The sequence below is a fragment of a genome (genome assembly GCF_019968985.1).
Source record: "MAG: Porospora cf. gigantea B chromosome Unknown PgB_NODE_341_length_21413_cov_124.236, whole genome shotgun sequence".
NCBI classification, from domain to species: domain Eukaryota; phylum Apicomplexa; class Conoidasida; order Eugregarinorida; family Porosporidae; genus Porospora; species Porospora cf. gigantea B.
The window spans coordinates 1-21,413 of record NW_027178944.1 but is presented as its reverse complement, the minus strand read 5'-3'; the positions used below and the strand labels follow the sequence as shown (position 1 = coordinate 21,413).

General features: G+C 55.8%; 13 protein-coding genes across 21 annotated transcripts; 7 read left to right on the top strand and 6 right to left on the bottom strand.

The window, feature by feature from the left end:
* Window positions 1–10: 10 nt before the first annotated feature.
* On the bottom strand, window positions 11–1,507 carry KVP17_000105 (uncharacterized protein; the record flags this gene model as incomplete). The annotated part of the gene is made up of 1 exon (XM_068516435.1): window positions 11–1,507. The coding sequence occupies one exon, from the start codon at window positions 1,505–1,507 to the stop codon at window positions 11–13; it is 1,497 nt and encodes a 498-aa protein (XP_068375238.1).
* Window positions 1,508–1,531: 24 nt separating this feature from the next.
* Window positions 1,532–2,264, top strand: KVP17_000109 (uncharacterized protein; the record flags this gene model as incomplete). Its single annotated transcript, XM_068516494.1, has 2 exons — window positions 1,532–1,696; window positions 1,725–2,264. The coding sequence occupies 2 exons, from the start codon at window positions 1,532–1,534 to the stop codon at window positions 2,262–2,264; spliced, it is 705 nt and encodes a 234-aa protein (XP_068375242.1).
* Window positions 2,265–2,301: 37 nt separating this feature from the next.
* On the top strand, window positions 2,302–3,384 carry KVP17_000111 (uncharacterized protein; the record flags this gene model as incomplete). Its single annotated transcript, XM_068516528.1, has 1 exon — window positions 2,302–3,384. One exon carries the CDS (start codon window positions 2,302–2,304, stop codon window positions 3,382–3,384), a length of 1,083 nt encoding a protein of 360 aa, XP_068375246.1.
* A 2-nt stretch (window positions 3,385–3,386) lies between these two features.
* KVP17_000100 (uncharacterized protein) lies at window positions 3,387–6,837 on the bottom strand (the record flags this gene model as incomplete). 3 transcript variants are annotated; one of them, XM_068516372.1, is made up of 2 exons in its annotated part: window positions 3,387–6,635; window positions 6,664–6,837. In XM_068516372.1, 2 exons carry the CDS (start codon window positions 6,835–6,837, stop codon window positions 3,387–3,389), a joined length of 3,423 nt encoding a protein of 1,140 aa, XP_068375227.1. The 3 variants fall into 3 exon arrangements, with proteins under 3 accessions (XP_068375227.1, XP_068375229.1, XP_068375228.1); XM_068516374.1 differs by lacking the exon at window positions 6,664–6,837 and having other exon boundaries at window positions 3,387–6,458; XM_068516373.1 differs by having other exon boundaries at window positions 6,592–6,837.
* Window positions 6,838–6,882: 45 nt separating this feature from the next.
* KVP17_000112 (uncharacterized protein) lies at window positions 6,883–8,399 on the bottom strand (the record flags this gene model as incomplete). Its single annotated transcript, XM_068516543.1, has 2 exons — window positions 6,883–7,464; window positions 7,494–8,399. The coding sequence occupies 2 exons, from the start codon at window positions 8,397–8,399 to the stop codon at window positions 6,883–6,885; spliced, it is 1,488 nt and encodes a 495-aa protein (XP_068375247.1).
* Window positions 8,400–8,422: 23 nt separating this feature from the next.
* KVP17_000108 (uncharacterized protein) lies at window positions 8,423–9,268 on the top strand (the record flags this gene model as incomplete). Its single annotated transcript, XM_068516484.1, has 1 exon — window positions 8,423–9,268. One exon carries the CDS (start codon window positions 8,423–8,425, stop codon window positions 9,266–9,268), a length of 846 nt encoding a protein of 281 aa, XP_068375241.1.
* A 23-nt stretch (window positions 9,269–9,291) lies between these two features.
* On the bottom strand, window positions 9,292–10,335 carry KVP17_000106 (uncharacterized protein; the record flags this gene model as incomplete). The annotated part of the gene is made up of 1 exon (XM_068516451.1): window positions 9,292–10,335. The coding sequence occupies one exon, from the start codon at window positions 10,333–10,335 to the stop codon at window positions 9,292–9,294; it is 1,044 nt and encodes a 347-aa protein (XP_068375239.1).
* A 48-nt stretch (window positions 10,336–10,383) lies between these two features.
* On the top strand, window positions 10,384–11,668 carry KVP17_000103 (uncharacterized protein; the record flags this gene model as incomplete). Of its 2 annotated transcripts, XM_068516416.1 has the most annotated exons (3): window positions 10,384–10,386; window positions 10,415–10,626; window positions 10,717–11,668. In XM_068516416.1, the coding sequence occupies 3 exons, from the start codon at window positions 10,384–10,386 to the stop codon at window positions 11,666–11,668; spliced, it is 1,167 nt and encodes a 388-aa protein (XP_068375233.1). The 2 variants fall into 2 exon arrangements, with proteins under 2 accessions (XP_068375233.1, XP_068375234.1); XM_068516417.1 differs by lacking the exons at window positions 10,384–10,386; window positions 10,415–10,626 and having other exon boundaries at window positions 10,694–11,668.
* Window positions 11,669–11,755: 87 nt separating this feature from the next.
* KVP17_000107 (uncharacterized protein) lies at window positions 11,756–13,129 on the top strand (the record flags this gene model as incomplete). The annotated part of the gene is made up of 1 exon (XM_068516473.1): window positions 11,756–13,129. The coding sequence occupies one exon, from the start codon at window positions 11,756–11,758 to the stop codon at window positions 13,127–13,129; it is 1,374 nt and encodes a 457-aa protein (XP_068375240.1).
* Window positions 13,130–13,218: 89 nt separating this feature from the next.
* KVP17_000110 (uncharacterized protein) lies at window positions 13,219–17,035 on the bottom strand (the record flags this gene model as incomplete). 3 transcript variants are annotated; one of them, XM_068516513.1, is made up of 2 exons in its annotated part: window positions 13,219–14,029; window positions 14,058–17,035. In XM_068516513.1, 2 exons carry the CDS (start codon window positions 17,033–17,035, stop codon window positions 13,219–13,221), a joined length of 3,789 nt encoding a protein of 1,262 aa, XP_068375244.1. The 3 variants fall into 3 exon arrangements, with proteins under 3 accessions (XP_068375244.1, XP_068375243.1, XP_068375245.1); XM_068516512.1 differs by lacking the exon at window positions 14,058–17,035 and having other exon boundaries at window positions 13,219–13,929; XM_068516514.1 differs by lacking the exon at window positions 13,219–14,029 and having other exon boundaries at window positions 14,054–17,035.
* A 58-nt stretch (window positions 17,036–17,093) lies between these two features.
* Window positions 17,094–18,767, top strand: KVP17_000102 (uncharacterized protein; the record flags this gene model as incomplete). The annotated part of the gene is made up of 1 exon (XM_068516400.1): window positions 17,094–18,767. One exon carries the CDS (start codon window positions 17,094–17,096, stop codon window positions 18,765–18,767), a length of 1,674 nt encoding a protein of 557 aa, XP_068375232.1.
* A 78-nt stretch (window positions 18,768–18,845) lies between these two features.
* On the top strand, window positions 18,846–20,434 carry KVP17_000104 (uncharacterized protein; the record flags this gene model as incomplete). Of its 3 annotated transcripts, XM_068516419.1 has the most annotated exons (2): window positions 18,846–19,842; window positions 19,872–20,434. In XM_068516419.1, 2 exons carry the CDS (start codon window positions 18,846–18,848, stop codon window positions 20,432–20,434), a joined length of 1,560 nt encoding a protein of 519 aa, XP_068375236.1. The 3 variants fall into 3 exon arrangements, with proteins under 3 accessions (XP_068375236.1, XP_068375235.1, XP_068375237.1); XM_068516418.1 differs by lacking the exon at window positions 19,872–20,434 and having other exon boundaries at window positions 18,888–19,865; XM_068516420.1 differs by lacking the exon at window positions 18,846–19,842 and having other exon boundaries at window positions 19,901–20,434.
* A 68-nt stretch (window positions 20,435–20,502) lies between these two features.
* KVP17_000101 (uncharacterized protein) lies at window positions 20,503–21,413 on the bottom strand (the record flags this gene model as incomplete). 2 transcript variants are annotated; one of them, XM_068516378.1, is made up of 1 exon in its annotated part: window positions 20,503–21,413. In XM_068516378.1, a coding segment is annotated over one exon (911 nt), but the record flags the coding sequence as incomplete, so codon positions are not given. The 2 variants fall into 2 exon arrangements, with proteins under 2 accessions (XP_068375230.1, XP_068375231.1); XM_068516379.1 differs by having other exon boundaries at window positions 20,503–21,258.

Genomic DNA, 21,413 nt, shown 5'->3' with positions numbered 1-21,413 from the left:
TGCATGGTAGTTAAAACCGACCCCACTGCGAACTAAGTGGGGGGAACTCCACGTCGGCAAACAGTTCCTTAATTGGACGCGGCGGCGGCGGGTTCACTGGACGATGGGGGTCGACTACCAAAACGGCCTTCTCCCGCGCCACGAGGTCCTGCACCAAGCGAAGATCTTCTGGGAAGGTGATGTCAGTGGCACACCATGGGCTTGGGGCCGCAGACACATTGTACACTTCAGTCTTCGAATCCCATAGGTTCTGCTCCATGCACTTTGCGTAGAGACTGTGGCAGCTTACAGGTAGCCGTTCTGAGAGGCAGCCTGCTGGTAGGAGAGTCGGAGTTCCTGCCGTGGCGGCGTAGACTAGCATCATCTGATCCCACGACTCTCCGTTGTACTCTTCGCGTAGCTGACGCCAAGACGGAGCTGCAGGGGAGCGGACGGATTGTAAAGCCTTTCTCAGCCTCATGGGTCCGTCTGAGAGCTTGATGACAGTAGACACGCAAGCGGCCAAGGGTGAAGGCTTCGACAGCCTACGGGCTCGCTTGGAGTAACGACGCAGGATCCACTTTCTCGTCTCGCTGTCCGTGTCCGTTGAGGCCCAAGGTTCCAGCAAGACCGCATACCTGAGATTAGCAAGCTTTGCAACATGATCAGATCCTAAAATGTCCTGTATCTTCGGTGACTTCATGTAGAGTCTGTGAGGCAGTACCGCGGATAGCCGCACATGGTCTTTCAAAATGGATTTCAATGTGAAGATATTCAGCGAAGCGCGACATGCGAATAGGTCGTTGTCCGTGTCGAAAAAGCATGAGGATAGTCCCAAATGCGCCACGATGCCGCATAGACGGCTCCCCTCCCGTTCCCAGCACTTTTCCCACTCAGACCGCCAGCGATAGGGGCAGATGTTCTCCATTATCTCCGCCCCTGACGTTTTCAGCTCCTGATAAAGCTGACTATCAAGATAGAAGCTCCGTGTGGCGCAAATACGTATCGCTCTCAACACGTGGGCTGAGTTCTGATGAAAACATTGCGCAGGTGGTAGGACTGTGCGTAGTACCCCGTAGGAAAGATCCCGTAGACCCCTCTCTGAGGGGTCCAAGACGTAATCTCCCACGATATCATAGTACATGCAGTTCACAGTGAAGTCCCTGGATTCCTTGTCGGTTCCATAACTGTTCCCACTGTACTGAACCACGTCGATGAAGAAACCGCAAATACGAAGGATAGCGATCTTAACGGGCTTGTTTTTGGTTTCGGGTACTACGCGGTACCCCTGCGTTCGTTTCTGTGCAGTCCTAAAAAGGAAATCATGAACCGACCTTGCGTAGATCGCAGGGTCAGTTTCAGTGGCGATGTCCACGTCAGCTGGCTCCAGACCGAGAAGTTTGTCCCTTACCCAACCTCCAACTACACGTGGTCGCCCCAGCTGAGCGTGCTCCTTGTGATGTGCCTTGAGGGTTCGAAACAGATCCCGTTCCGCGGCTGACAGCCGGATTCGAGGATTCACTAGCATCTTAAATTCCCTAATTCGTCCGGCATGGCACTCCGTGTAGGTGAGCTGCCAGCCCTCATCCAAGATGAGGAGCTAGCCGTCATACGGCTGGAGAAATCAGCCGTCAACAGTAAGGTGGTAGTACGCGGGCTTCCGCCAACGATCACAGAAAGCGTTTTCCGCTCTTCCGTGCAAGCGGTGACAGCCGACGTGAGGCACCTGGCGGGCTGTGACGCAGTTGGACATTTCCCCTTCGGAAGCGGACATATGGTTTGTCGAAGGAGTGAAGCGTGTCTCCCTGACCAAGCCTGCGGTTCCTGCTAGGGGCTATGTTTACTTTCGTACCCCTAACCAGGCGGAGACGTTCATCAAGAAGTATAACGCGCAGGTGTTTGTTGATGAACGAGGCGATTCATTTAGAATCGCTGTTTGTAAAGCGCCATTCTCGCGACCCTTAGAGCCGAACGTACCATCACCAGATGAGGGCAAGATAGAATCGTCGGAAGAGTTCAAGGCCTACATGGAGCTGCTAGAGAATCCACCTGCGCCCGAGGCTCCAGCGGACCCCCCGACGATCAGACAAGCAGCCCTTGTACAAGCCTTGCTGGCCTCGCCCAGCCGTCTCCCGCGTATGCAAGAAGGGCGTGGACGTCGTCGCAAACATGATAATGCCGGTCCTAGCCCGAAGGCCAAGAACAAGCGCCGCCGGGGAAAGAACGAGAAGAAGGCCAACGACGCCCTACAGGTTCTCAAAAGGGAGCCAGAGGTGCAATGGTAGTCCTTTTCCGGCGAGGCGAAGGCATTTTCGTGTGCACATGCTTCGCTGCTTGCTTCTCGTCGTCGTTTTCGCTGCAGCAAAGGAAGGCGAGGTCTGGGGGCTGAAAGAGGCCAAAGACTATCAGGCCCGCCTTACCGAGAAGCTGAAGTCCAACCCCCAGCTGACAAAGATGGCTGCCAGCCCACGAGGCGATATAGCATCTGCCTTTTGTGACGTCAAGTATTGTGTCGCCTCCGAGCTTTCAGACGGCTTCTCAAGTTTGACAGCTTCCATTGGGGCTCACATTCGGCAGATTGAATGGCCTGCGATTGGAGATGTCTTCGGCATGGTATCCAAAGTGGATCTGGACGGGCTGAGCGCTGGTGTTCCCTTCGTAGAGATGGTTACCGACCTGTTCGAGAAGGCCTGCGGTCCTCTGAATATAGGCGCCCTCGTCGCTAACGCGGGAAAGAGCAAGGAAGACCTCAGCTATCCCTACTGCCTGGTGAACTACCTGAAAGGAGTTCATGCGTTCGAGACCGCTTCGCGAGTCAGCGATGGTGTCATGCGCCAGTATGGCGAGCTCCTCAGAGACCTGTTCAACCACGAAGGCATGATCCGGGATATCACTTTGGACAAAGGCAACGTCTGTAAGCCAGTGGTGGAGCTGCTTGGACTTCCCTCGAAGACGTGCCAAGACTTGTACGACATGCTGCTGGCCGCTTCGTACGCACAACGGTTGGCCGTCGACGTCAACGCTCAAGAGAAGCAGGCGCACGGCGAGGCGGCTTCCATGCTAGAGATGAGTGGTTTGGCTCCTGATAAGCTGCGTCGACTTCACTCCTTGCGAGCAAGGATCGCCATGGTCTCTGCCTATGACGGATTTTGCTTACAACTGTTCCGAGAAGAGTCCAGGCATCTAGCCCAACACTGGTACAATGACCCTATACACAAATGGCGCTACGGGGCCGGACTCGTGAACTACTTCGTACATCTGGGCGTGTTCCTGGGTCACGGCCAAGCGGCACTGCGCGTTGGTCATACCAGTGCACCCCCTCAGCCTGAGCACGTGAAGAAGCTGCTGGGCAAGGGGGTGAAGCAAGACTATCAGCACGTGGGTATGGGTAACCTGGTGAAGTGAATTCATGGTTCTCTGCGCACTCGCGCCACGACGATGTCAACACGGGGCGGTCTGTTACGGTCCTGTCGCCGCGAATCGCGATCAGCGCGGATATGCGCGCGTTCGAGTTTTCGCTTGCGTTTTCCTTCCGCGTCCTCAAACTCGACGTTGCCGTTTCGTCTTACGATGCCTCGAGGGCTGAACGTTTCGAATGAGGGGCGGTACGGACGGCCGGTGGATGTGTAGCGGCCTTCAGGTTTCGCCCCAGGCGACTTGCGGCGAGCATGATGTTCCGGTCCCTCACGGCTGTGCCTTTCGTAGACGGGCCGCCTATGGTCCTGACCAGGGAAAGGCTCCACGAGAGGCGGAGGTTCTACGCAATCATGGCGAGGCGCAGTGGCATGCCTTGACGAGGGCAGCTCCTGGGAGGGATGCCTAGGTGAGGGAGGCTCTAGGGAGGCATGCCTGGGTGCGGGAGGCTCTTGGGAGGCATGCCTAGGTGACGGCGGCTCCTGGGAGGCATGCCTAGGTGAGGGAGGCTCCAGGGAGGCATGCCTAGGTGAGGGAGGCTCCAGAGAGGCATGCCTAGGTGAGGGAGGCTCCAGGGAGGCATGCCTGGGTGCGGGAGGCTCTTGGGAGGCATGCCTGGGTGCGGGCGGCTCTTGGGAGGCATGCCTAGGTGAGGGATGCTCTTGGGAGGCATGCCTAGGTGAGGGATGCTCTTGGGAGGCATGCCTAGGTGAAGGCGACTGGGTTAGCAAGTCTTGTAAGGTATGTCTAAGTGAAGGCCCTTGGGAGATATGTCTTGGTGAAGGTTGTGGGGCGTGATGACGCCTCACATCGGAGGGGCGGCGAAAGATTGGCAGATTCGGTTGTGTCGTGTGCCGGAGTCGGACGCTCTCTTCATCAGAAATGTTCCCCTTGCCAGGCATGGCTTGGGGGGGGCGAGCTTGCTTGACAACCACATCCCGGTGTCTCGTTGGGCGAGGGGACTCTCGTCTGATTGGAGGTACGGAGCGGGCAGCCTCAGGAGACGATCGTCTCGCGAAGCTGGCTTTCAGATTTACGACCTCGGGGTTTTTCGTGTTCAAAGCTTGTTCCAACAGATCAGAGATAGACACAGCGGAACGAGCTCCAGAGTCAGCCACCGCCTGATTCCCCTGAGCGTCCTCGAAGAGAATGTCTCCACGCGGGGCGAAACGGGTGGCAAAATCTCGTTCCGGCTCCCTTGCTGTAGGGTGTGATCTCAGGGCTTGCAGATCTTCCGCCGTTAATTCGGTTTGCACCGACCTCTCGACGGATCGCCCTCTACACGATATCGGATCCACAGTTGGGTTGGGGAGCCGCTCGTTTCTTGCGGCGTTCTTATCCCGTGCCGCAACTCTCTTCGAAGCATCAGTCGCATGCGGTTCCCCTCGGTCTTTTTGAGCAGGTGGTCCTGTCGTTTTCAAATTCTGAGGCCTCCTAACACTCGTCTGCTCTCGCCGGGGAACGGCCTCTCCCTCGTCCACGCGAGCTCGACGCACAGGCTGCTCTCCGTGAGGTAGCTGCGGAATCTGGTGACCACCGAGCTCGTGCACAGACTTCCGGTAGCGTGGCTTGGCAGGCGGCGTGGCCTCCTGTCTAGGTATCATGCCGGCGCCGTAGGGGACCTGGGGCCAGCTAACAGCTGAACTGAGTCGTCGTTGAGGGGAGGAGGCTTCATTGCCCAGAAGTCCCTTGCTCTCGTTGTCGAGCTGCCCAGCACCACGTTGACGGACTTTGGGAAGCAGGCTCGGTGACACGGCCAGGTCTCGGTCGCTAGTTGGAGAGTATTGGAGAGTTCCCGAAGAGGATATCGGTTGCACGGGGTCTGCAGGCATAAACAGCTGATGGGAGACGTCAGGGGCATCAACAGCGACTGCGTCAATTGGATCAGCACTAATGGGTTCCGGCCCAAAGGTCTCCACGAAGGGGGAGCTTCGTATACTCAGAACGTGGCGATCAGACTCCGGAGCATCCGAGGCGCGCAGAGCTGTGTGGGTTCTGTCCGGAAAATGCTCCTCCGGCGTCTTCAGAACCGCAGACACTGAGTCGTCATCTCCGGTGTCCAAGTAGAGTGGGTCGCAAAGCGACGACTCCAGGCCGACAGGCTGTAGGTGACATTCAGTTTCATCAAGGTCCTCGTCGCCATGAAAGTAGTAGTGCTGCTGCGGATCTATCACCAGCACGGGCCCATGGTGGGGATCCACTTCCGCGCTATCGGCTTCGACGTGCTCAGAGAGATGGCTCACAGGCATCATCAGAGCGGCGTTGCCGGACCCCACCTCTCCTACATCGAGGCGATCAGCGGCCTGGCTGAGTTCGAAAGCGCCGGGCCTATGGTGGGGATCCACTACCGCGCTATCGGCTTCGACGTGCTCAGAGAGATGGCTCAGAGGCATCATCAGAGGGGCGTTGCCGGACCCCACCTCCCCTACATCGAGGCGATCAGTGCCCTGGCTGAGTTCGCTGGTGGGGGACAAAGCACCAGGCCTATGGTGGGGATCCACTACCGCGCTGTCGGCTTCGAGAGCGTTACCGGGCCCCGCCTCCCCTACATCAAGGCGATCGGCGCCCTGGCTGGGTTCGCTAGTGGGGGACAAAGCACTAGGCTCCAACTCGAACATATTACGGATAGCATCCACTTTTCCTCGAACCAACGGAATCCTTTCTCGGGGGCCGAGTGAGCGGGCTCTGGAGGCAGCGGTGCCAGGTTGCCGGAGGACTGTCTCATGGGTGAACTCCACACCGGGGTCTCCTCGGTAAGGTACTTCGTCGTACTTTCCGTCACCCTCATTTGGCTGTTCCGGCTCATCCTCTCGTACCGCCTCGCAGGACTGCTGCTCTTCCTCGTAGGGCTGCTCTTCCGAATAAGGCTGCAGCTCTTCCTCACAGGGCTGCTGCTCTTCCTCGTAAGGCTGCTGCTCTTCCTCACAGGGCTGCTGCTCTTCCTCACAGGGCTGCTGCTCTTCCTCGAAGGGCTGCAGCTCTTCCTCACATGGCTGCTGCTCTTCCTCGTAGGGCTGCAGCTCTTCCTCACAGGGCTGCTGCTCTTGTGTTTGCTCAGAGGGCATTTCCAAGTCGTTTTGCCAAGTGTGTTCCAATGTCTCCCCAGATTCTGCTTCTGCGTGCCGCTGGTCTGTCATGGTGGAGTCCTGCTCCCGGGAGGCAGGCCTGGTTGCTGGGAGCCCGATTGTTGCCGCGTGGTCACCCGCATCCCCCTTGTATCCGTCGCTGACGTCGAGTTGTCCCTAAGTAAGCGGCCTCCCAGTCGCTCACGAACCGCAGAGAGTTTCTGCTCTTCTTGATCTGTGCCTGGTACGGCGGTTGTGTCTGACCCCTCTTCAAAAGGATGTTGGACCCCAGCGCTTTGTTGAACGACTCGGCCCCGTCGAAGGAACTGCTGATAAGATCGTCGCTGAACGGTTCGCTGTCCCATTCACGCTGCAACATGTTCCACAATACAAATCATGAATATGCGAGTCATACTTAAGTGTCTCATGCGCTCTTCAATCGTGTGAAGACAGCTGGCTTCAAGGCTCTTGCGTACTGCTTAAATCCGTCAACTTTCCAAAGTTTATGATGGCCTGACATGGGCACAGGCATCAGCAGGGTTTCCGGGCGCCGGCAGTACATTACGTAGGGTGATTTGGAGCTCTCACTCTGTGGGAAGGCCCCGTCATCACGCCTGTCAGAAAGGTCGCCGTTCTCGATCACGTCCACAAGCTCCACTCGCCCAAGCAGAGCCGAGGTCGGCAAGTCCGCAAGCTTAGGGAAGGGTGGGTGTACGTTCTCGTAGACCTGTGCATACTGGTTGACCAGCATGTCGTAGGCGATGGGGTCGGGTTGCAAGCTGGCAGCGTGAATCCATAGAGGCCCACGGTGGTCCGTGTACCAAGAACGGCCTTCGAGGCGCTTGAATCCGAGAACTAGCAAAGACGCCCAGGGTTGGTGGAGAGACAAGCAGACGCCAGAGTCTTCAAGAGATGTAGGCATCGGATCTTCGTAGAACTCCCAGTTGGCGGGCAGCTGAAAAGGCGGCGAAGGCGGAAGTGCGTCGTCCAGGTCGGCCTCGATAAGCTGTGTCAGCGATTGCGACGCCCCCTCACCAATGGTCTGTTTGACCGCAATTCCTGAGTGGCTGCTCCCAGCAGGGCGGCTGCTCGTTGGTTCTTCATACGAGTGACGGCCTCGAGTGACCGAAGCGCCTCGCTGTACACAGCGTCGGCGTCCACTGCATTCTGCGTGGCTGTAGGTCTGTTCTTTTTCTTCAGATCTGTAAATACAGTCAGCCTCTCCGCGGCCTCATGGGCCACCTCAGCACTCCAGTCAACCTCTGCTAGCGTCTTGTTCACCACATCCAACGCAACGTAGGTTCTTCCCGTCGCACTCTCCAGTTTCTCTTCCATCTCCTGATGAACGCCAAGCGCGTACTCCCTCTCGGCTCTGGAGTTCCACCGGTCGACGCCCTCGTCAAACCAGTCCGTAGCTTGATCCAGCACCTTGGTCCGCTCGGCTGACTGCTGGTCGTACTCGACGATGCGGTCACGTGTGCTCACCGCTTTTGTGAAGGCGGCCTCCTCCCACAGGCTCTCGTGGTGTTTCCGCTTCCAGGCCTCTCGGCCGAGACCCTCTCCGCAACTGGGGCATGCGGTTGTATTCTCTACCGAACACACGATACGACCGCAAAAACTGCAGTTGGCGGCCAATTTGTGGTCGCGAGCCTGACAAGCGCATTCGTCAGGCGCCTCCGCTGCCTGGGGAACCGATTGTGAGGGCCGTGTCTTTCGGGCTTTCGATCTGACCAACTTGCGCGCAAAGTAACGCGCCGCGATTTCATTGGTGCGAGCGTCTGGACTCTCATCCAAACCGCAAGTGAGCCGTAGAAGATGCGCCTCAAGGGCGTCTGCGGAGTCGAATGAGAGAACCTGTTCCACGATGTCGTCAGAGACGGCCGACGCGTCTAGTTTCAGCAGTAGTGCCACCTGGTCGCGAATCCAGGAGGTATCAACCATTTCAACCCCGGCTAATAGCGATTATGGGCGCTAGGAATGAGGTTGAGGCACATCGTCAGCAGGAAAAGAAGAAGACGAGGAATCGGAATCAAAAAGAGAAAGACCAGAATCGCATTAGAGGGCAGCTGCAAAAAGACCCCAGCTCCGTGAAGGCGGAGATCGACAAGCTTAAAAATATCAAGGCAAGGGGCAAACTGCGTGTCAAGGAAGAGATCCGCTATCGGCACTTAGTAGAGGAGTTGTCTGAGTTCACCATCAGACAAGCCACAGATGGGAAGCGCGAACGACAAAGACAGAAGACGGCCGCCGACGAAGCCTACCTTTCACGAAAACTGGATGCTCTCCGGAAAGAGAAGACGCAGGCCGTCCCTAAGGTGGACGTCGGCAGCTCTGACGACAGCAGCTCTGACGATGCCCCTGAGCCAGTTGCTCGAGTCCCTGCACCAGAAGACGACCCTCCGCCGCCTCTACCTGAAGGGCCGCCCCCGCCTGTAGCGTCCCTTCCACACATGAGACCGGAGCTGATGTTATACACAGGTTTGGCAGCCGACAGACAGGGGGCAACAAGGCCGGCATCCGAACGAGAAATGCCACCACCACGAGGTTCCCTGCCACCTGGTGTGCCAGTAGGAGGTTCCCTGCCACCTGGTGTGCCAGTAGGAGGTTCCCTGCCACCTGGTGTGCCAGTAGGAGGTTCCCTGCCACCAAGAGGTTTCCTACCAGATCCACCCTTTCAAAGCGGCTTTGCATCAGCACTCCCACATTCGAATGGCTCTCCTCTGATTCTAATCTCGGGTCAGCGCGGTGCTGAAGAGGACGAGCTTACCGCGTTTCTGTCCGAGATCAACAGCATTGAGCATTCAGGTTAATATGCAACAAGCAATGCAATGTGTCACTTCCGTCTCAACTTGTTTCTGAGAGCAGCATTTTCCTTGTGACTCTGCGCGAGATCCACTTTAAGCTCCATCACGTGACTGATTTTGGCCGGATGCGCTAGTGACTTCCAGTTGAATTCGAACAGGGCCTTCTCTATCAGCGCTATCGCTTCCAGTTTATAACGATCGGGATTCGGTCTGAGCGCTTGAATCGTCGACACGCTTCCTGGAGCCGCAGCGGCGGCACCGTCAATAAGGGTGTCCAGCAGGCACATGTCGGTCTCCTGTGGTACGAACACCACCGTTCGGCAGAGGCCCAACTTACGATTCTCCTTGTCGTTGTCGGCCTGAATCAGGACCTCCACAGTATTTCTGGTCATCTGCGGCGTGGGTTCTGGCTCAATACTCAACACTCTTGGAGTGCCCACCTCCCAGGGTCGCGACACTCGATCCGCTAAGCAATAGTTCGCACAGGTCATGCGAGCTCGTGACGCGACAGTCTGTGTGGCCTTAAATTGCCTCGGAGAGCTCCATATATCAACGCCCTCGAGGATCTGCAGCGTTAGAAGCGTCTTGGACATCGCAATTGCGACGGGTATCTGCGAAACGAGCCTAGGGGATCGCGTCATGACCTCATCGGTTTGGCAACCTGCCTGTATCCGACTTGCTGTGGCCTGCACTGCGACGTTTGCAACGCTGGGGGTCTGAAGGATCACTTCAGAGTGGCTCTCAACGGACAACTGCGAGGAGTCCCCAATAATCTCCGCCGCAGGCAGAGTCCAACGAGTCCACGTTCTCTCTGCCAGAAAGGGCTCATCGGAATCAACGACTTGGACACCTACGCTTCTGGTCATTTTCTCCTTCAGCTGATGTACGCACTTTAAACGTCGTAGATCCAGTTCTAACTTCTCCACGGATTTCTCCTTCAACCCTAAAGCCCGCTGCATCCAGCATTTCGCATCCTTCAAATCCCGAACCTCCCGCTGTAACCTCTGCACTTCAGAGAGCTTGTGCAGAGACTTGATCGGGCTAGTTTCCACCGATTTACGGCTCTTTGCCATTTCGACTCGATTTGACATTTCGTGAGTGATTATTGAACAATTTCGCTCATGGTGAGTCCTCGGCTCACACGTTACGCAGGGGGTCCCAGTTCAAGCCCAGCGGAGACGCATGAAGGACGCGCGACGGCCAATCCGACGGGAGGATGATTCGTTCTCGGGCAGGCAAAGGGCGGTGCTGTACTTCATTGTCTTCCTCGTCTGTGGCGGCTTCCTCATCGAGATCGCCATGAGCTCATGGTTCTACGGAGCCATGACCAAGATGTTCACTTCATCGAGAATAAGCGACTACTAGTGTGTATTATCTGACTAAAACGATTGTTGGTGAATAGGGTGTGTGCGAACGGCGGGAGCATTCGCTATGGCGGCAGCGAGCGAAAGCAGCAAGCTGGAGGCCGTCGAGGAACCAGTGGTTGAAGGGGATGAAGAGAGTTCATATGAGTACATCGAGTACGATGCTGAGGGAGAGGCGACTCCGTTCATGGATGAGGCCCGGATACATAGGTGGACACAGCGGGGGAAGGATGGAGTTCAAGCTTCGTCCGCTTTCCTGCTCAACCAATACCGCAACGCGAAGGCTATGGCTGAGACGCATCCTAAGAAGGTGATCTTGGTGCTTATGGTGGCCAAAATCCTCATCCTGATCTCCAGCATCTGGGAAACCGTCATGAATCTGCTGGCGTTGGACGTTGCACAGATCATGGTCAACTTGGTGCTCAGCGTCTATGTGGTGCTGTCGCTGCTAGTGGACCTGGGCATCATGTTGCCTTCGATGCCAGGGCTTCAATTCGTTCGTGAGGTCTGTCATGAGTGGATTCGGTTCCTGTACCACCGGCTTGGGCGAGGAATGTTCCATCTCACGCTCGTCGTTCTCGCGATTTCGCCAGGGGTCTTTACTTCCACCATCATCGAGATGATTGGCATGGTTCCGCTGGTGGTGTTTGCCATTATTGACATCGTGAGAGGGGCCACTGCCGTGTGGCAAACCAACAAGACGCTCCGCGAACTCGCCGCTCAGCTGCAGCGGGACGTTGAGCTGGGATCGGACGACATTATGGAGCGCCTGGGAATGCCGTCAGTTTCGACTGGAGATATTGAGGCTCTCGAGACGAATATCGTCAGCGGTATGCGATTCGCCTTGAAGCACTTCGGACCGCAGGTGTCTGCTGAACAGACCGAGGAGGTGTGTCGGAAATTCAACATCCCTCTGAACAAGACCGACCTGCAGGTGATCTTCGACGAAGAGGGAAAGGGTGGGAAAATCAAAACGGATAAGCTGCAGCAGCACATCTGGACGGAAATCACCCAGAGCCAGCCAGAGACTGTGAAAATCTAATGATAAAATGTTCCGTACTTTGAAATCCGAAACAAAATGAATCGGTGGGGTGAAGACCAACAGCCCAAAGGAACTTAATCCATTTAAATGCTAAAGCTATGTGTGTTGGCTGCCGTCGCTGCCGCAAATCTGATTCTGGACGAATTTAGTGTTGTCGGTGGTCTTCCAACCATGAGAGATGTTATTGCTGCTGCCAAGAAGGGGGGGTACGTACGTGGCGCCCGTAAGGGAAAGTGCCCTGTAACGTTCGACATTCACCATGTGCAAGATCAAACAGGGAGCTTTACCCGCTTCTTAACTACAGTGCACTCCACCATGAAGGAGATCCTTGAGACCACGCAGCAAACCTGGCCCGGCAGCCGCATTGCCTTCTCGCAGTTCGCAGATAAACCCATGCCATACGTGGGTACTGGCGACTTCGGAGACTTTCCCAAGAAGTACAACCGCGACCTATGCTTTACTAATGTGCTACCATTGACCGGCGATATCGTCCGAGCGGACAGTGTACTTCGTAATCTGTCAGGGTCTGGTGGTGGTGACTGGCATGAGAACGTGTACGGCGGAATTATCTCGGCGCTGACCAGCCCGCATAGTGGGTTCGCCACGACCATTGATAAGAAGGGGGCCACGAAGGGTGTCATCAAAGTGCTGTTGATCGTCACGGACGCTCCGAGTCACCAGCCGGGCGACTTGCTGAAGGCGTGCACCAACTGGAACAACGATCTGGGGACTCCACGGATGGATGATGGCCAAACCAGATGGATGTTCAGGTACGGTCGCTGCGACGTCAAGGACGGCAACTACAAGCGAATGATGGAGCTCAGACCGAAGTATGACGCAGGAACTCTTAAAGGGGATGAGGTGATGGAGTGGGAAGACCTGGTAGCCCTTTGCGGTCCATTTGTGGACCTTAGCAAAATCCGAGCTCATCCTGGCCAAAGTGAGGATTCTGCAGAGGATTGCGTCATGTGGGATTATCCAAGCATCGAGCAGGTGAAGGATGCATTCGATTCACATACGGATGTTATGCCTGTGTTTGTGTCGATGGGTCCGAACGCTGGACTTCCTGTGGCAAAATGGTATTTGGACTGTCCCAACGCCAAGACAGAAGCCGACTGCGTTTCTTACGTCCACAGGAAGGCCTTTGTCGACGCCGGAATTACCCGAGGTGCCCACTACGCAGCGCAGGGCGGACTCAACCACTTTAAGGACATTATATTTCACATCATGGACCAGCTACAAGCTTTCTATGACGAGAGCGGCTGTATTCTTCCAACTGAAGAGCCAACCCAGCCTCCTACAACCACTTCCCCTCAAACCCTGCCTCCTACAGCGCCTACGACCACGAAAGCACCCGTGACAACCGCCGCTGCCACGACCATCCCTCCAACTTTACCTACTGACACTACTAACGTCGGTACCGTGTCGTGCCCTTCCATTAACGATGTTCCATGCTTCTGAATGTTCCTGTAATTATTGTTGCTTCTGAGATCGAACGGCCAACTCTGAATTTCCACTGACCGACACTGACAGCACTAATTTTTAAAGTCTCACATGACCAGCCTCATTCGTCTCTTTCGCACAATCCTGAAGCATCCGCCCCCCACGACACCCTTCTCCACACAAGGGGCTCTTCTTGGATGAGATGAAGTCTCCAACTCGTCAAACTGGTCCGCATGATCCCAGCAGACACATTCGGAGTCGGTGTCGGGGTCCACTGTGGGTAAGGATATCTGATAGTTGCGCCGTACCGACTCTGAGTCCGTTTCCGAGTCCACTGCGGGCTTCGTCTCCAACTCGTCAAACTGGTCCGCATTATCCCAGCAGACACATTCGGAGTCGGTGTCGGGGTCCACTGTGGGTAAGGACGTCAGAAGCTTGCGTCGTACACATTCGGAATCGGTGTCGGGGTCCAAGGATGTCAGAGGCTCACGTTGCGGAGTTGGACATGCAGAGACCCTAACCGCCTTGTCACCGTCACTCCACCTGTCATCCCAAACTACCTCGCTGGTCAGGGAATTGGTATCGCACTTCTCCGTGCAAGACGGAGGCGAACCCATGCCATCTTCTTCTTGGAAAAGATCCAGTTCGTCGTCTGAAACCGGTCCTTCTACGAAGCATTCTTTCAGCGGCAGCACCGGCACGCACTGACCAGTGATATGGACCACGCGTCCCTTCGAGTAGCGCCATTTAGAGGCCTCCAAAGTAAGCCGCGTGCTTCTTTCTGCCATGCGCTTGGCAGATTCCACTCGTTGCGCCATGGCCTCGATCTCGCCTCTGTATCGATGGGAGTCGATAGGTTCCCGACACCCTTCGGACGGGCACCGAAGAAGTTGCACCTTGTCAGATGCGATCTGTTCCCTGAGTGATCATCTAGGAAGGGCCTCACGCCACATATGCCACGAAGGCGTCATGGAACAGGGTGTGGCCGCAGGACAGGTGCACCACTATGTCCGCTGGGCCTTTAAGCGCGAGCTTTCGCTTTGTCAGAGGGCATGTAGCGCCTGGGAGGTCGCAGCGGAAGCATGGATGGCACGGGTCTCCACAAAAAGAGGCGCATCTCTCTCCGCAGGCACAGGTTCTATGGCAGCGCGCCTTGCAGAGCTTCTTGCCGCACTCATTGTAGCACAGATGAGAACAGAGCTTTTTGGGGTTTCGATCAGGGCAGAGACACTGGAACGGACACGGCTCCTGACACGAGGCGCAAGTCTCATGACATAGATTTGGGCATCTACCATGGGGGCAGCCCATAGAGCAGGGCTCCTCGCAAATGCCCACGCATGGTTCAGAACAGAGGTTGCTGCACACGTGGCCGCAAACGAGCGCCCGCTGGCAGGGATGCCGGCACCTCTCGTGTGAGTGCAACGGCCTCGCCTTCTGGAGGCACCGATGCCCGCAGGGGTACACCACATGACAGTCAGCCGGCCGAGCCGACTCGGTTAGCCCAAGGCTATAACAGGGGTGCCCTGCGGAGACGAGACGAGAGGTGAGACTCCGCTGAAATAGTGTGTTCCTCAGCTTAACATAGCGCAGACTTGGAAGGTGCTTCCTGCTGTTACCCACGAGAATCAGGTGCTCCAAACAAGGCGAGGTTAGACACGACACGAGCAGCGGTTCCAGGCACTGCGTCGCCCCCTCCGCGATGATTACACAGGGGCTCAATCTCTCGATGATACTCCGATTCAGACTGGCGAACGTGGCCGTCATTCCCACTACGGTGGCTTTCCTGGCCGCCCGGCAGACAGCAGCCTGGTCTACGGCCTCCAACTCTACGCGTTTGAGGTCACACTCGCGGAGAGAGCTCAGGAACATGTGATTCACGCGGGCACAGGCCTGACTGAGCACGCAGTCCACAATGGCGTCTCTACGGTAGGCGGTGAGGTCGGCCAGGCGGCCCTTCAGGGCGGGAAACTCTACTGGTTCATAGCCGAAGGGTACCAGCTCCTCCTCGACATTACGCTTAACGACCTCGATCGCCCCACGGATGCAGCGGCGCAGCTCACTCCACGGCACCATACCCCGTCGCAGCTGGGAGTTGTTCCACTTAGCACCTCTTCGGACCTTCTCTCCTCGAAGCCACGCCTGGAGATAGAACACCAGTTGCATGCCGACGAAACTGTAAAGATCATTGTGGATCTCAGGATGGTAGTTCCTCCCTCCCATGCCCTTCTCAAAGAGGCTCAACAGCTGCGAGGTGGGGACGTGCACAATCATCAGAGACTCCACATGCGCTGTTCCCTTCGACGCGAGCCAGTCACTGACTCGTCTAACGGCCTGCTCAAGCGAGGCTCTAGCGGCGCGAGCACCCTTCCGGTCGACTTTCTTCGTCACCTTAAATTGCATGCCCCTGTCAGAGACGTTGCCCCCAAGGCGCACAATATTCGCAGTAGGGACTCGCTCCTGCAGCATGAGTAGCATCTTGTCCACTGCGAAGTTCGTGAAGGACAGAAGTACTACAGGCAGTCCCCTCTGATTCCGCGTTAAAACCTCGATGAGTTTCACAATGGCGAGCTTTCGCGTTTGCGGAACTCCTTCTAAAAGGACGACTTCGCTGGTCATTGCGGCTCGACATGCCGCCAATCCTTGCGTGTCCAACTCACTCTCGGCGACAGGGAGTGCGCCACTTTCGGGTTGCCAATAGATGGGGACTTTCTTTTCAACGTACAAGTCTCGAACGTCGAGGGTGCCCCGAAGGTACCGCGGGGTGGTCGAGGGGCCGGTGTTCCCCTGCAGAATAGTCTGATACAGCGGATTGCGTACCAGCAGCTCTCCGTTCCGCATGTACTCCAGCGCGGACATCATTGCTTTCATGTAAACAGGTGACTCCACGAGGAAGAAGGGGGTGTTGATGAGCACGTCACATTCCTGCAACATAGTGGGATCGCCGAGAAATGGAGAGCATAGAATAGAACCTACAGACATCAGCTGAAATCCGATTCCGAAGGGAAGGGACCGAACGACTCCGAAAAAGATGCGTTTGAAGTCAATTCTAGTCAGGTCGAGTTCCCCCATGTCTTTGCATCGGAAACACACCACCAGGGCTGCTCGGTTGAAGTCCTTACGGTCAAGGAGCACGCGCTTGGAGCAGTTGCGCAGGAATCGCGAAACCTCCAACTTGAAAACGCCAGGAAAACCGAACCCCACAGTTTTGGCGATGAACAACCGTCTCATATTGAGTGTCTCGAAGAAGGGCCCCAAAAGCTCCATCCGCATGCATGTATACATGGTCCAACGGTAGAGCGTCCGCTCCGTCTGCGTTGAGCACCGGAAACACGTTTCTATGGGGGGGACGCTCCAATTGAACGTTCCAGAGAAGGAGTCAGGGAGAAGGTTTTCCTCATCCATCTCCTCCTCAAGAACTCTTTGCAGTGACGGCCCCTTATCGCTCAGATTTTCTAGCAGCTGTACGGCAAGGCGGAAGCGATGTGCTTCCCTTGCCACCGTAGGATCCACTTGCTCTCTCCTATGCAGAAGCGTCTTAACCGCGCTTAGCAGCCCGTCTATGTTGACATTCATGTCTCGAATGACGTGTGCGGTCTGCAGCGCTGGAACAATATATCCACACACGCTTTCTAAAGCGTTGATCACGGCTCGACTCCACTGTAACGACTCCTCAAATCGGATGTTCTCAGCGGTCCAATAGCCAACAATCACCTCGCAGGCTGCCCGCTCCCATGCAGCGCCTAATCGCTGACCCACTACATGTCTTCGAAGCGACTCTCCGACAGTCACAGCCCGGTTGAACACGACAAATAAGTCGTAGCTGTTGGCGTTGACTAAGCTCTCGCCACAGCAGTACAAGAACTCCAGGCTCTCTTCGGCGTGCTGGGAGCACGCCAGCTGCTCGAGCATCATGTCTACATCCATTTTCAAATGTGAATTATTTAATCCCCACATATCAGCAAAAATTCCAGGGATATTATAAATGTTCCAGTTTTTAATCTGTACTGCACTCACCGTTACCGCTCGCAGCCTCTGCCTTCCAGATATCCGACTCGTGCATGTGCAAGACTCCACCTCTACGTTTGGAGGAGTCATTCAAGACTTCAAGGCCAGCGGCCTGATTGAGCGGCTTCTAGAAGGTTTAAGAGAAAAATATGGCTCTGTTCAGTACGGACTTTCGCGTTTTCAAGACAAGCCCGCTCCGTTGGTAGGATATGGACCCGGCTACAGTGTGTGGTCTGACAATCGTGTCGTCTGGGACCAGTGCTACACCACGGTACATCCCTTAAATCCTGAGTACAAAGACGCCTGGAACTCGATGAGTGTCTCTGGCGGCAAAGATGCTGAAGAGAATCAGCTGGAAGGCATAGCTCTCGCGGCAACAGACCCACTGCATTGGCGAGACAGCGGCACGCACAATAATCTGGGCCAACCAATAGCCCGGATTGTTATGATGGTGACCGATGACGTAGCCCACAACGGCAAAAGGAACCAGAAGCACTTTCTTGGATACGACACCACCTACAAAGGCACCCAACGGTATTGGAAACGCCACTTCGGCAGCTACAGCGAAGATGTCGAAGACGGTCGCATCGCCTCCGACTTCGCTGGGTCGTGGGTTCCGTTTCCTCTGTCAGGCGTTTCAGTCAAGGGAGTTGATGCATACCGAGCGTTCGTCGTGTGCACGCAAGCTGTCGATAGCGACTATAGAAACGACGTGACTCGTGCATTCAGGGAGCAGGGGGTGTTCGTAGACGAAGACGATCTGCAGGGATGGTGGTCGTCATTTTGCGATCGAGAGACCATGACCACTGGAGGCGTGTTAACCGGCTTGTTCAGCTTCTCCAATGATCACCTGCTTGTGGAGCCTGATGCGATCACCGAGTATCCTTATGAGGGGAAGCACGACGACTGCGAGACCTACGAGTACCCTGACTCCAGCGACCAGCGGTTTGCCGAGATGTTCAGCCGCAACCATGTAATTCCGGTGGCACTGGTTACGCCTCCGGCATTGGTCAACGAGTACGAGTACCGGTCTAGACTCTTCGATCTTCTGGCTTCTCATTGCCCCGTGGTGAGAGCAACGTGTCCAGGTACCTGGTTCGGTGAATGCGTTATGGGAGGAGGCGAGCACTCCTGGGCCGTTCCTGTGCTGGAGGAAAAGCTGGGGGAGTGCTACTGGGAGCACTACGGAGAGATCTTCGGTGATCTGCGCCGGCATGGTGTGGAGTCGGTGTTATCGGTGATGGACCCCGATAAACTTCAGGCTGAAGTCCTTGTGGAAAGTATGGCGCGTGCTATCGATGAAGCGGTGCAGACTCTGATCTGTCTTCCGGTAGCAACTAGCACTGTCGGTCAACAGACGACTACTGTGGCCACAATACCCGCCACCAGTGGCGTGCCCTCCACTGTGTCACCAGTTTCGATCGACATGTCCGATTATATGAAGGTATCTGGCAACGGTGATGCTGTGATGTTCGCCATGGTGGCTACTGTCGTAGCCGCGAGCTTGGCTGGCTTGGGCGCTGGTGTCGTGGTCGGAATACGGAGGCTGTCCGCGCCGGAGAGTAATGACGTCATAGAAGACGTTGAGTGTAACCTGCCATTCGCTGAAAGAGAGGTCATGCAAGTCGTTGATGCTGACATGTACCGTTGATTGTTTTAAATTCGCTTTGTAATCCATCTTTGTAATCCATCCTCGCGTTGCAAGTAATATTTGTCATTCTCCACATTTATGAGCACTGAATGTAGCAGTCTGGAGAACGACAATGTTCCCATGTTCCTGGTGGCCAGAAAGCCTCCACCCCTGCGCAGCAAGTGGACTTGCAGCGCGGACATCGCTGAAGGTGCATTGGAATGCCTCAGTCGGCTGGTCCCAATGCAGGGCTCAGTCGGCAATCTGAAGGCACTGGACAGCGTGCACAAAGCGAGCTCGATGGCGGACTTCGAGTCTGTGTCTTCATCTGTCTCGAACGCTGGCGGAGTGCCCATCGCTCGCGGTGCCAGCTCGATTCTCGGTCGCGGCGCCTACGGCGTGGTAAGTCGGATGCGGTATAAGGGGCAGGTGTACGCCGTGAAGTCGATCATGAGGTCTGCCACAGACAGCGACTTGCTTGACTCCCTCCATGCCAAGGAAATCGAAGCCCAAATGGATATCAAACACGTAAATGTGGCTCGACTGTACCGTGTGTTTTACGAGGAGGACAGCCTACACCTGGTCATGGAGCACTGTGCAGGCGGCAACCTGTACCAAGCCATGAAAAAAACTCGCGATCGTCACTTTGATGAAAGGACAACATTCATAAGATTCATGCAGCTAGTCTCTGGGTTGACTGCAATACATGCGGCTGGATTCCACCATCGGGATATGAAGCTGGAGAATCTGCTCCTGGACTCCGATGGAGTGCTCAAGATAACTGATTTTGGCTGGGTTTCGCCAGTACTGGGTAGTAAGAAGCACTTCAGCTTTTGTGGTACGTTGGACTACCTACCACCAGAAATGCTTCAAGGGACGGGGCACGACTGGCGGATGGATATCTGGGCAGCTGGCGTGCTCCTTTATGAGATGCTGGTGGGACGTACGGCGTTCAATTCGACGCGTCATGGCATTTTGATCAACAAGGTTTTCGCTGTGCGTATCAACCCTTTCCCATCCTTCGCACCAGAGGACTTCAGACAGGCCGTCAGGTCACTACTGGTTTACAACCATGACAGGAGGCTGCAGCTGCACGGTAAACACCGTAGAGATCTTTGAATACAGACGTTTTCAAGCTCAGATGGGTTCAGCGAATGGTTGGAGAGCTGCACAGAGATACACTGCGGCTTCTGCGGCCTGGAGAGGAGGTTCCCCACCAGCGGTCCCAAAGTGTTATTCCGCCTCTGGATCTTGGTGGTATTCGGCCCAACAAGACTCCCACCTCTCTACTATCTCCCCGCAGGGAAATTAGCGCCACCGGATTGACACGCAGAGAGGCCAAAAAAGCGTCTGACGTCGAGCAGCGCATGGAATTCTCGTTGGACCCAAGTCCCAAAAGACGAACCTTCAGTTTTGAATCCCCCGAGAGTGACAAGCGAGTACTGACGTTGTCACCCGAAGTAGACCCCAGGGCCCGGATGGACCGCCATGTAAAGCGGGGAAGCGAAACGCTAGATGATAACGGGAGGATCTTCGTGGTGACCCACGACTGTAAGGGGCAGTCGGGGTCCTCCAACGCGCGGCCGGCCCAAAGGCGTCCGTCAGCGTCGAGCACTCCGTGCGTGAACCTTCCGCCCGCAGCTCGCAGCGGCACCGATATGTCCCACTCTTCGGGATGTGTCGTGTGACTCCTGTTTACTGAACTCTTTCAAGCGTCTGTGCAAACTTCAGGTCATTGAGTTCATACAAAAATTAGCTAGTTGCCTTCTAGGCGGTTACGAATGGCTTCATAGTGGGCGAACTGCTCGCGGGTCACCGTAGGCGACACTACGCTGAGCGCCTCAAGAAAGTGAGAGTGGCGAACGAAACCAGCTGGACATCCATCTCGTAACAGCTCTGCCTTGCCAGATCTCATGGCAACACGCGTCGCCGTCTTGACCAGGGCGGCCAGGTCTGCGCCCGTGAAATTTTCAGTCTTCTCAGCTAGAGATTCCCACGGAACCCCAGCTGCCACAGGGTACTTCCGCGCAGCGGCGACAAGGATCTTCGCCCTGTCCTCCAAGGTGGGAGGTGGCACGTAGATATGTTTCTCTAACCTCCCAGAACGTAGAATTGCGGGATCAATCATGTCGGGTCGATTAGTAGCGGCCAGAACGTATAACTGCTTTCGCTGGTGAACTCCAGAAAGTTCAGTGAGTAGCGTGTTCACAACTCGTGTCCCAGATCCGCTGCCCTCGTCGTTTTGCCTTGACGGACACAGTGCATCGAATTCGTCAAAAAAGACAAGACAGGGCGAGGCAGCCTCTGCCCTACGAAACGTCTCCCTGACCGCTCTCTCAGACTCGCCGACGTACTTGTTCAGCAGCTCGGGACCGTTGACCAGAATAAAGTTCGCGTTGCTCTCGTTGGCCACAGCTCTTGCTACCAGCGTTTTGCCGCATCCGGGCGGACCGTAGAGCAAGACCCCCTCACACTGATCCATGTTAGCGGATCGGTACAGGTCAGGATACATAATCGGGTCGCATATTATCTCCTCCAAGTCATTTCGAAGCTGCTCCAGACCGCCGACATCCTCCCAGCGAGTATCTGGGACTGTGGCGAACCCCTCGCGCTTGGCGCAAGGAATCACCTCCCCCACGGCCTTCTCGAAGTCATGTTGCTCCACTC